The 12,947-nt window shown below is 42.4% G+C and overlaps 1 protein-coding gene across 1 annotated transcript in view; it reads right to left on the reverse strand.

Annotated features, from left to right (window-relative positions):
- nalcn (sodium leak channel, non-selective) overlaps positions 1-12,947 on the reverse strand; it is a 90,786-nt gene that overhangs the window by 26,061 nt on the left and 51,778 nt on the right. The window contains exons 15-17 of the mRNA XM_079277026.1: positions 12,619-12,810; positions 10,909-11,046; positions 9,342-9,416 (exon numbers count right to left, since the gene is read on the reverse strand). Of these exons, the coding sequence (XP_079133152.1) occupies positions 9,342-9,416; positions 10,909-11,046; positions 12,619-12,810 (405 nt within the window). The remainder of the gene's footprint in view (positions 1-9,341; positions 9,417-10,908; positions 11,047-12,618; positions 12,811-12,947) is intronic.

Below are 12,947 nucleotides of genomic sequence, written 5' to 3' on the forward strand. Positions count from 1 at the left end.
TCATTTATACCCAAAGCAAACATCCATCTTCCCTCTCCTGCTGCTCTCTCCTCTCTCTCTTTCCCCTCCCCGTGTGTTCATGTCACTCCCTCCGTCTCCCTCACCCGCCTAGCTCCCTCCCTCTCCCCCTGGTTGATCTCTCGCAGTCAACGCCAGATCAGACCCCGTTCAGCTGACAAATGTGGAGGACGGGCGCAACTCGACTGACAACCGCACACTGGTGGGGGGGCAATTGCCTCTGTGCCACATCACACCCTCTGTCTGCGGCCTCCCCGCCGTGTTTCCTCAAGGATGCTCATCTGGTCGGGAGCCCCCCCTTACAACAGTCGTCTGTTAAACTGATAATGCATATCTGAGAGATCAATTTTTTTTTACAACAACAATCATCCTTGAGAGTGTGCAGAGGAAATCAAGCCTGTTGTGGGTCTGGCCCTGAAATAGCGAAGGCCAGGGGCTACTGGGTACACACATGAACAGAATACAACGGGACCAACACGGCGGTACAATGACTGAGGAGCATGGCCAGGAAATGAAGGGAGTGCATCTGTATGTACGTCCTCTCACGAACAACATCTCGGAAGTTGTTCACCTGTGATTGGTTCCTCTTTCCTTCCCGTCAAAAAATAACTAATACTGTATTTTGAGACAGATATAATGGTATTGTACTTAAAAGTAAAAAAAAAAGAAGAAATCAGATAATGATATGTCGGCCATAGTGTTGCAACGGATCATAAAACTCACCGTTCGGATCGTATCACAGATCAAATCACTGATCAGGGCAGCACAACAGAAAAAGGGGAGCAAATATAACTCTTAGAGATCCCTGATCACGTTTTTTTGCTGCCGATATTAATTGCCGATCATTGATGATTATTATTTCCAAATGTGTACGCAGATTCAAACCCATTGCTTTGATTACAATGAACAACAGTTATAGTTGTTATAATTGCCTTAGGTTCAAGATGACATCACTGTAATCGCCCTAATAGGGGAAAATAACTAAAATGTCCAATAAAAATGAAAAGCTGCCCCCGTGGAAATGCTATCAGATATCTATTTACTTATACTGACCATATTAATAACTTGGGTACGGTTTTGCCCACTAAGATGGTACCGATATCTGGTCTGGTCCATGGACTAAGAGAGGCAAAGCATAGCTGTGCCTGTCTAGAGCACATATATCTGAACACTCACAAACACTTCTCTCTGTTCCTAAGGTTCAGAAAAAGACTTTGTGAGAGAGGAAGAGAAAATGTCAAAGGACAGAGTGAGAGGTCTCAGAGCTCAGCGCGCAAAGGATTCAAATGTCAGTTTGTCTGCATGCGTTCTCTGTAAACAGACTGTAGATGAAGGGAAGGTAGCTACGCTTTTAGCTTTTCTCACTCTCGGCCTAGCTTTTCTGTTTGTTGTCAGGTCGTACCGTCTTTCACCCGCTTCAACCCCGTGGCATCCTCTGCCCTCCTTGTGTTCTACGGATTACACTCCGCCGCTCTGCCCTCCTTGTGTTACACGGACTACACACGCCGTCAAGCTGCCAAGCTGTATGCAAGAGAAACGCTCAAGCAGATATATCACCGCCGACTATTCATATGCACACAAACACACATCATCATCATCACTGGCCTTAGGGGTAAACACCTTTTTTATTTCTATTTGGTTGATATCTAGCGGCACAGGATAAACATTTCCCCCTGTCCCTGCACCGCCCCTTGGGCCTGCACACATTGCTCTGTGGGAAGAAAATGATTTGTCGGATGGAGATGGGCCATCAGTCTCTACCATCACCAAGCCCGCCAACCTGTGACGCCGTAGATGAAGGTACGGGGCAATAACGGGCAGAAAAAACATCCAATAGACACTCTTTTCGTTTCTTCTTTTTGTTTTAAATCACACACACAGCTTTTGTCCGTCTCTTGTTGTCTTCCTCTGATTGATAAAAGGTGTTTCCGGGTCTGCAGTTTTACGGTCAATGCCGGCTGAGGTTACGTGGCAAGTTAATGCAATGAAAGAAAAAGAGGTGAAAACATAACCTGCATTTCTCCTTGGTCTTTTGAAGGTTTCTTCAAAGTTGCTGTCCAGAATGCATGACTCACTGCCTTTTCTAACTTGATAATTATCCAACAATTTAGCAACAAATCAAAAACAAAACACATTTTGTAGATTCAACAAGAGATTGAAACTGAAACAAAACGGCTGCATTGTGCTTTTACTGCGACAATTCCAGTTGTAGGCAAGTAATAAAGCTGCCATTACTGCGGCGACATCTCACTGTTAATTGAACAGTAAAGCTGTTATCTGTGTAAAGAATTTTACTACACAACCGCTTTTGCAAAATTTTTGCTGAGGAATTGAAATTCTATTGAAAAAATCTTGAAAAAAGTATGCTCAGTATATCAATTAAATCAGGAAGACTTTTATTTTTACTTGTCATTCATTCTCAATTCCCTCTCTCTCCCTCCTCCGGTCCAGATGTTGCCACAATCTCCATCAGCCAATCACGTCGTTGCAGTCGAACTTTGTATCTGTTCTCCTCTTTGATCATTCAGTGTCCAGGTTGAGTTAGTCAGAACTCCTCTCCTCATCACATCCAGATCTTCAGCATTCTCTCCGTCTCATCCCCACCACCAGAGTCTGGACTCCAAACCGGGTTCCATAATCTTCTTACAGCTTCATCACCCCCTTTAAAATGATATGACGTTACAGATGGGGTCTAATAGCCTATTCACATTTGTCATCCTGTTGTGCACATGTCAAAGGAATATTTGTTCACTCAAAATGAAGTCTCTCCTGATTGAAATGTTATAGTTGTTGGCTAAACCGCATTTTACCTGCAAATCACCAAAACAAACAAACTGGCTGTGCTGTCGTCAGCTGCTCCTACAATAACTTTGTGGAGAATTCATTTTTTAAAATAATGTACAATAACATAAAATAATGTATTTCATCTGATAACAACGCAAGAAATCATAGACTACGCATTAGTTGATTTATTATTCTAAGCTTGCAAACAATTCCGGGTAGGGCTTTAATTACTACAAAACACTTTCACACACAGGCCAGACAAAAGCTCTATGTGCTGTAGATTATTTTCCCAAAGCTAGTCAGAAAATGTGCTTAAATTGAGACAAGCTCCCAGCCATTAGCAAGGCCTACCTTCATCTGGAGGGGGTTGATTATTGACCGGAAGTTGTTTTGACTGTGCTATTGAAGAAATAGGAGCGACACCAAAGTACACAAGAGAAATCAACCAGTTTCAGCTGCACAGTGTACATGTTTTAGAATTATATTTCAGTCATTCAAGTTTCACGTCAGCTATTAACAGAAACACACCTGGGAGGCTAATGTGTGTGTGTGTGTGTGTGTGTGTGTGTGTGTGTGTGTGTGTCTACTTCCTCCCTTCACTTCTGCTTTCCTCTGCTGTCTACCTTTCTCCTGTCCAAGACTTCATTTCATTAAAAAATCCAGCAAACCTAATTTCACGCAATAAATGCATTATCCTAATCAACAGTGATGAGTGGAGCATGCTCTGGCGCACACATGCATGTATCTGCGCACGTGTGTGTGTGCCATTAAGGAATTCCTACTTCCTCTCTGCTCCTGGCTCATCAGTATGGTAGAATAAACCGGTTGTTCATTAGCTGCACTGCTTACTCTCTATTCCCTAATTATTAATGACCACTCTTCATGTGTATGTACACCCGAGTGTGTATGCACATGCACCTGTGTGTGTATGTGTGTGTGTGTGTTGAAAACGAAGAGACTTGAATTCCTTTTCTCGGGCTGCGATTACGATGTGTGAATTCAGAACTGTTTCACTTGCCCGCAGCTTACATCACACAACCAGTGCGGTGAGCCAACAATCTGCTTGATCACCGTGCGACTACCCACAAGTCTCTGTGCTTCTCCTGACGCCTCAAGCTTTGGCTCTTAGATGGAACAACACAAATCAAGACGAATGGCCCGTCGAGGGTGACAGATGCAAGTCATCCCCTGAAAGGAGGGGCTGCAATCAGCATACAAACGATGACAGATGCTTTCAGCTACATGACTTATTGATGATGTCATTATCAAATCAGCAGACACAGGCAGAAGCACTATAGTGCTACTGCTTTGCACACACGCACACACACACACACACACACACACACACAAAGTTGTGTTGTCATGACTTTTGGAGACATTACATTGACTTACATTAATTTACTGAAGACCTAACCCTAATCATGACTGCTACCAACCTAATCCTAACCCTTAACCTAAACCTAAACCTAAAACCTAGACCTTAACCTAGACCTAAAACTTAACATTAACCTTAAGCAAAATCTCGACCTAGACCTACAACTTTACCTAAACCGTGACCCATTTTGTCCCCAAAAGCAAGGGGAGTCGTCACAATACGGGGATAGCACGTCCACACACACACCTGGATACTGCACACACTGACCTCAATTCTTGTGGTCTTTTCTGACTTGATTTTATTGACAAACACAAATTTTTGATGTGCTATTTGTGTGTAGCGTTATATTGGGTGTCTTGTAAGTTTTTTGTGGTATATCTCTGTATTATGTCTTTTCCTTTTACTGTGTTATTGTCTTGTCCTTGTTGACCTGCCAAGGGACTGCAGCTCCCAGGGTGCCGATCAATGGCAGCCCACTGCTCCCTATATACAGGGATGGGTCAAATGCAGTAGTCAAATTTCGTGTAAAAATGTATATGACAATAAAAATGGTTTCTTCTTCTTCTTCTTCTGATGCAAATTAGCTTAAGCTACAATCTGGTACAGTGCATCGAATGGAGACATTTATGTTTAAACTGTACATGGTCCCTTTAAAATAAATGAAATGAATAAATATGACAACAGTAGCTTACACACATGGTGGAAACATAAATCAGCCCCGATAATGACATGATGACGACCAAAAAGCACTGCCAGGTAAGTCCATCAGATCAGATGTGGGCAATAATGGAGCAGATATTTGCGGGTGGGGTGGAGTTTGACAAATGCCTCTTTAACATTAAAAACTTTATAAAGTAGAACAGGTAAAAGCTGGAGCCTTTCTTGTCCTGGCCTAAGTATGGCCTTATATTACCCATAGAAGTTGTATGTATATTTTGCAGTCTGTCAAAGCTGCTGTACTTAACACAACATTGGTTCTTTTCTCAGCTGAGTCATATTGTGATTCTGTACAGAGCAGCAGCCTCTAAGGTTTGTAGCTCCTTAAACGTTATGACCATAGAAATAGAAGGAGAACGGACATTGCACTGTTTGCCGTGGTCATTTGACTAGTAGCCTACAAAGGAAAATGGCAATTGTTATTAGTTACAATGGTGACAACACACGTCAGTGAGTGTTGTCTCAGCTTGCCGTCTCAAGAGCTGCATCCGGATGGCTGGCTAGTAAGCTAGGTAACTAGCTTAACTAACTTGTCCTTCTCTGCGATGGGGCGTGAGCCGGAGGGACCGTTGTACCCAGCGGCCACCAGCCCACTGTTGGGCACATTTACTTCACCAAGTGTGTAGCATGGTGGAATTAGCAAGCTAGCTAACCAGCCAGCTGTCTGCTAGTTAGCTAGCTAGCTTGCTAATTCCACAATATTTAAACGCTACACGAGTTACAGTAAATAAGCCGAACACAGTTGACACTTATCTGGCGATAACAATGTGTTTTCCTTCGCTGTGATAAGAAAGTGTGGATCAAGCATTAAGTTGTTCAATTTTACTCATTTTCCGTGGTTTTCCACACTTTGTAACGTTACTAAACCCCTGCTTTCATAGTCGTTACTGCAAATCCTCACCTCAGTGAGCCCACCAGTCGCCGTGAATCTGTTTAGTTCATACGGGACAACATTCGCAATGGCACACATAAAAATGGCTGCAGCTCTGATCATCTAGCTACATTGATTTGATTTACGTTGATTGATCCTATTCGATTTCTATGGTGTCTCAGATTGTTGTTAAGTCGGCAGCAGAGGTAGTCACAGAGACGATAACGGCCACTGAATTGAGACGCAGCCAATAATGTTAACTAAAATTAGTCATGTTGTGGTTTCCATCCATCTCTGACCAAAATGTCATCACTTCATCATTTTATCCTATTTGACATTTGTGTGAAATTGTCACATTTAGCATTTGAATTCTAAGGTCACAGTGACCTTTGACCAGGAAATTCTAATCAGTTCAACCTTTAGTGCAACTACTGTATATGGAGATCTACAAGACTACTTCGAAGTGCTAAATGAATAAATTCAGAATACGCTGATGGTGAAGTCAGAAGGTACTGTATTACAAGGGTATACCGATTGTCACATAGAACATGACATTGGCCGTGACTTACTAACTCACTCAATTTATTTGAAGAATGGTTCACCATTGTGCAGTGCAGGTGGGCCTTATCGCTCAAAGCTTGGCAGCACATGTGAATTCTCATTTTAAAGCGACATGTGCACCCCAGACACACACACATACAGTAAAGACACCGCTGGCACACCTGCGACCGCACACGTTTGTTAACCTTGAAGTCTTTCATGGGTAGAAGCGAAACACAATGGCGTGGAAGGTGAGCCGACGCGTTTGACTGCTTTTCTTTTACTGCGATTTCTGACACACATGGAGCGTGATGGGGAGCAGGATGTCAGGGGCAAGATAACCTGCCACCTCCCTTATTTCTCTTCAAATTATACCAGGACAAAGTTGTATGATTTGCATGAACTCGCTATTTGAATAGTGTATTCGGCTTCAATTTGTCTTTCAATTATTTGCAATTAATTTGAACACAGCAACGGTCTGTGTGTTCGATCAACTGTGAAGGAGAGATGATTAAAAACTGTCTATGGGGAGAGAATATACACATGGATTCTGTGTGTCAAACCTTCAAAATAATGAAAACATATTGATTGATATCCATCCAATTCCCATAACAGTCACTGAATTATCACTGTTTTTGAGAGGACAATAAATACATGAGGCAACTCTATTTTCTATATATTGTCATTTCTTTTCCTTTTTGAAGAGCTTGCCATGGTCACATTAAGGACAAATCACAAACATTACCAACTCAATGAAGTCATTCATCAAACAGCGGGCAAAATAAAAAGAATTCATCTCATACACTGTAATTGGTTTCTCATCCCTCAAAAGCCCTCGTGCGTACTTCTTATAGAAGCGCTGGCCGTGTCATCGGGCCTTTTGCCAAATGTTTGCAGACGCTTTCTCTTGTGGGTGCGTGATCACAATCTACGGTCTATTTATATGCAGCCTCCGTATCCATGATTGAAGCACCTGTAAAATAGGCAATTTTACAGCCGCTGCGCCTAATCACTCATCTGTGGGTGGGAAATAACCTGCCAGGCAAGCTGAGACCTGCCAGCCGGCTGTGAGTGCACGGCGTTTATGTGAGCATGTGTGTGTGTGTGTGTGTGTGTGTGTGTGTGTGAGTAGATTAATTCATAAAGTATCGTACTGTATGGCTACCACCATTAACTGACCAGGGGCTTTGATCTTTAGGGATTTTTCTCTCTGTGACCATTCAAAAAACAATTCCCCCAATTCATCTGCACTTCATTTGATGACAGAAACTGGTTTCACCCGTTGAACAATGACTAGCACCGAGGCCCTGTCTGTGTGTATAAGTGCCAGCGTTTTCACACAACATGGGTTTTGCTTTATCAAAGTTAATTGGCCACTTACTCAACTTTATAGAGAAAAAACCTGCAGCAAAGAAAAATCCCAAAAGGTGAAAATTAAGAAATGACTGCCCACATGTGGGCACATATTACAACCCTGTCACTCTTGCAAGGGTGGTAACAAAGTGATTTTAAATACAATGTGGCAGCAAACAACAAGCAGAAATGGCAAGCAGCAGACAAATAAGTTATCCCTCCAGATCAAACCGCATTTTAAATGTGTGTACTTCTGCTATTGTTATTCTAACTGGTCAATATGTCTCCTGAAAGAATGACGTTGTACTGAAATACATACCAGTCTAAATATCTTGCCAAATGTAATTCATAAAAAGGAAAATGATATCAATTGAATCTTTTCAAATTAAAATAAATTATGCATGGAGTGCCCATGTCTACGGGATGAAACATGCACAGTCAACTCTTTTAACATTGCAAAAGTAGGAGTAATAAACCAAATTTTACTCTCCTCTGTGTATGCATACTTTTGAAAAAGTTTGCTATTAATGATCATATAAATTAAATAAAAAGATAGAAACGGGGATTGTAATGGATCACTTTTACAGAAGGTGCTGCAGGTTTTTGTACTGGAACACATACTGGCCTTAATTTATTGCCACATAAATGTGATTAATAAAATGGAAATGATGTAAATCAAATTGATTGAACCTTTCCAAATTCAAAGAAAGTATGCACGGGGTGAAACATGCACAGTCATCTTTTTTTGACATTGCACAAGCAGGAAAGAAAACTGCATCATGCCCACTAGAGCTGTATATCCTTAATTAAACTGATGTGACAAAAAGGCAGCTGTTTTTACCAAGCAGAAATTTCAAATTTCAAAGGGATCACCGCTCGGAGCATTTCTACACAAAATATATTTTTAAAAAAAAGATAAAAAGAGTGGGTCATAACATTGTGATAAACCAGCCACAGTGACGGAGCCTGGCAATGCCATGTCACAAATGTAGCTTTAATCTAGCACGGCCATGGTTGAATTAGTAAAGCAGAACCCTATTGAAGAGGTGATTGGCAGTCCTTAGTCCTGCGGTATAAAATGTCCAAGACTTAACTGAAAAGCACACACACCACTTGTTATTAACTCTTTCTGGAAAACAAGAAACCTCGAGACATTGTCTAATGTATCTTTCCACCAAAGCGAGAGTCTTAGTTGATAATTAGTCATTCTAGGTGGAGAATTGTGTTCCAGTTTTCTTTCAGCGACACCTACTTTTAATAGGTGATGATAGTAAGCAAAGCTTGTGAGATAAGTGAGTTGCGGAGTCACATTTTAAGCTAGTTTCAAATGAATAAAAAGCTAAATCGTGATCAGACAACAGCCAGTGGATTCTGAGATTGCATTTCTAGCATTCAACCAAAGCCTACTCCAACGTGATTGGTCAATAGTACACCGTCTACAAACAGAAACCAGCAAGCTTCCAATATCTTGTCCCGTTGCCTACAGATTGTGCATATGAATCCAGAATGTGTTTACAGAGATTACCGCTAACTCAGACACAGATACTCATGGTTTAGTGCCCCATTTCCCTTATTTGGAATCCTAATACTGCATGTGCAAGCAAATGAACTGTTCCTATTGCTAGATAAGGATCTAGCTTAATGGATCTGAGTCTCTGGACATCATTTACATAAGTTTCTTACCTGTTTGAGCTTCTTCAAGTCTTCATCCAACTCAAGATTGTCCAAGATTACAGCCACAAAAAGACTGAGCAGAATCTAAAATGCAACAAGAGAAAGTGCATTAGAACACAATGCTGTGTGTGAACACATTACAAAGAGAGAGAACGGCTCTCAACGGCTCACAATGGCTGAGTTGGCGGCTCGCAGCTAACAGCGCTAACAGTGCAAACATCCGCATCAGTGCAGACAGAGCTAACGTCTTTACCTGAGGGGGACGCGGAGGGTGGGCGACTTCACTATCTGCTCAGGAAGACATTACCCCACTATATCTTCACATAGCTAATAGTTGTTTGCTGCTATATTAATGCTCTGAAAATCTAATTTAGCACCTTTAAAAACAGTCAACCTTGCGGCTTCAGTGACCGAGACATATAACTCTCTTTTCCTCGTAATTGGATTGGATTGGATTCCCTGCACCTTCAACTATTTTCCATTTTTAATGCCTCGTATATTTAGCTACAGCTTTCTGTGTCCTCTGCCAATGTTGCTGTATTAAATACACGTGCAGCCCCCTTGAGGCATGCTTTGTGATATCGGGTTCTGATAAACTTCGTCTCGACTTCTACTCAGTGTGTGAACACGTCGCAATATGTAAATGTCATCATCCCCGTTTCCATTATTGAAATAAGACTTCTTTTTTTTCTCCAAAAGTACAAAGTCTGCTTAGTAATTGCATTTGTTGCTTGTTCTGTTCTGGAGGACATCCTGTCTGTCTGGGCTGAAGCGTGAGTCATCCTGAGACCGTCTGTGTTGTCTGAACGCTCCCCATATTAGAGGGCCAAACCGCCAAAATGTCAGCACTTCTTACGCCTGCAAGTCTGATCGACTGTGATTAGATGCACCACTTGAGGGCACACCGACGGGCACTAATTGGATGCATTGAGAAAACTATTTGTGTATCCTTTCGGCCATTCATTTTCAGCAATCCTGCTTTCCATATTGGATAACCCGGACCACCCTCTCCACCACCTCCTGCAGGGACAGCGGAGCACTTTCTCCAACAGACTCATCCAGCTCCGCTGTCACAAGGACCGATTCAGAAAAACATTCCTGCCCTCTGCCATTAGACTTAATAATAAAACACCTCGGGCCAGATCATCGTCATTCACATGACTACAACAACGCTACACAGTTGTTGCTTGTTGTTGGTGATCCTGGCTCTACTGTCCATGTTGTTTAGTTTACTAGTTATTCATTTAATTAATACCACTCTATTCATGGTATATAATGTGCATTTCCATTTTTTATCAATCTATTCCTTCAAATTCAATATCTGCTCTGTTATTTTATTGTACTGTATATATTGTGCATTCCATACGTTATATTTTACTCTGTATAATGCTGCTGCTACAAACTAATTTCCCCCTGGGGATGAATAAAGTGTATATCTATCTATCTATCTATCTATCTATCTTTTACTGACCACAATAATGTGAATAATATGAGTGTGAAGAGATTACTGCACTGAAATGCATCTCTTGCAACTTTTTTGACTTGTACATTTGAAATAGCACAGTGAGTTCCTCACCAGGGTAGCGAACAGATGGTAGAGGATGAAGTAAATGGCTACTACGGGAGCCCACATGTGACCTACAGCCACCAGAGTCTGGTCCATGACATCCACCCAGCCCTCCTGGGTTAGGATCTGGAACATGGACATGAATGCCTACAGGGAGGAAAGCACAGGATAAGAGGGAGTGAGAGAGACAAAAGGCTACAGAGGGCAAGTGAGTGCGTGAGCGTTGAAGAGGGGGAGAGGAAATTACACCGAGAGGCAGAAGGATCTGAAATTTGAAAAATGCTTTTTCTTTCTTTCGCAGGAGGGCAAATATCACACAGCTGATTCCTTTCTGACCATTCCTCTCCAGGTAACAATGTTTGAAATAGTATAGAGAGAAAGAAGAGAGGAAATGAGGAGCCATTTTTCTGTCCTGCTGCTCTCTAATTTACTTGGTAGAGGTCAGATAAAAGTGTAGGGAAGAGACACAGGCAACAACGTGGCCCCTGGAGTCAAATGGCATGCCTGTGCCTCCTCCTTAGTATCTCACCTCCAGACAGCCCCCACCAGCCCCTCCCAGCTGCTCCCACATCTCCCACGTCACCGCCGATGAAGATAAACCCAGCAACAGGTCGCTGCCCGTGGGGGGGAGACACCCAAACATCATTAACTGTGATGCGGTGTGCGTCTTGTGTGCACATGAGGCACAGGCAGTGACGGAGACGAAGAGAGAGAATGAGAGCGAGCATACAAGTGGCATCTGTTTACGAGCAACCCCCCCGTGTCCCGCTGTGCCTGGGATCGGAGAAATGTTGGAGGGGTGAGGTGGAATTTAAAAAAAAAAGAAAGGAGGACGGAAAGATGAGGCTAATGAGAGCGAAGGCTCAAGAATCAAAGGAGGTACCACATCTGTCGACCTCATCACGCAACCCATCATCGACATCTGCAGGCCTCTCCGCTGCTTGTCTGAGGTGTCCCTCTGGAGCTGCTCGCATGAATTTATAAGTTGTGTATGTCCTGATTTTAACTGCATTGCATGCTTCCATTCGGGCATATTCAGAAGAGGTGCGTTTGGAGCAGTAGATTTTTTAAGAGTTTAGCCGTTTGGTCGGCGTTATTTGTGCAGGTGAAAACTACGCCATTCAAAATCAGATGGTTACTATATAACTGCTGATGTTGCATGGAAAATGTTGGCTGAATAAAATAAATATTAAAAACTCTTTTCCTTCCCCACAAAGAATCACACAAAAGCACCACTTTAAATCTTGTTTTAAGATGTTTTAGAGGCGTTCATGCTCGCAAGTTTCTTGGAAATAAATCATTCAGCATGCTATCCTACGAACAGTTACTCCTCATTTTTGGTGTGCTTTCCTACGATAGCCAGCGACACGTTCTTTTCCGCTCGCTACATGCAGACGGTCTTTTCAAAATAAACGTCTCTCTTCACAGGAAACAACTCAGTCCGGTATAGTCAACAAAACTACTTGTGTTTAGGAAAAGGTCGTCGTTTGGGTGAAACTAACCACGGAATTGGAATCTGTTCAATGAATCACCCATTTAGGCTTAGGTATGTGACTCAGGGTGAATTTGAAAGAAGTTGTGATTCATTTAGGCACAGTTTACTGAAAAGAACACTTAAAAATAAGCAGAATCACACCGATAGAGGCTTTCTTTAATCAAGCTAATCCATACATACAGATTGCCCTCTTGGTGGCAGGGTGAGTGCGAGGGGTTCCTTACCCTGGGGAACGTGGTGAAGCGGTCCAGTTCCTCCACGAAGCAGAACATCTGCAGGCTGATGGCCGACATGACGATGAGGAGGCTGGCTGTGAACACCACCAGGCTGCCGAGTTTTTTACCCGGACCAAATATCTTATACACAAAGTCCTCCAGAGCCGGGGAGATCTTAATCAAACGCACGACACGTAGCACCTGAGGAGAGGAAAAGCATACACTGTGAGGTGACCGTGTTTTTGGTCTTTGGGACAGTAGTTTGATAAACATGAGGAACACAGAGGTGGTATTTAAATAGATTACAATATAAATCAGATTTATAAAAGGAAACACAG

Source organism: Melanostigma gelatinosum (assembly GCF_949748355.1).
Source record: "Melanostigma gelatinosum genome assembly, chromosome: 10".
Lineage (NCBI taxonomy): Eukaryota > Metazoa > Chordata > Actinopteri > Perciformes > Zoarcidae > Melanostigma > Melanostigma gelatinosum.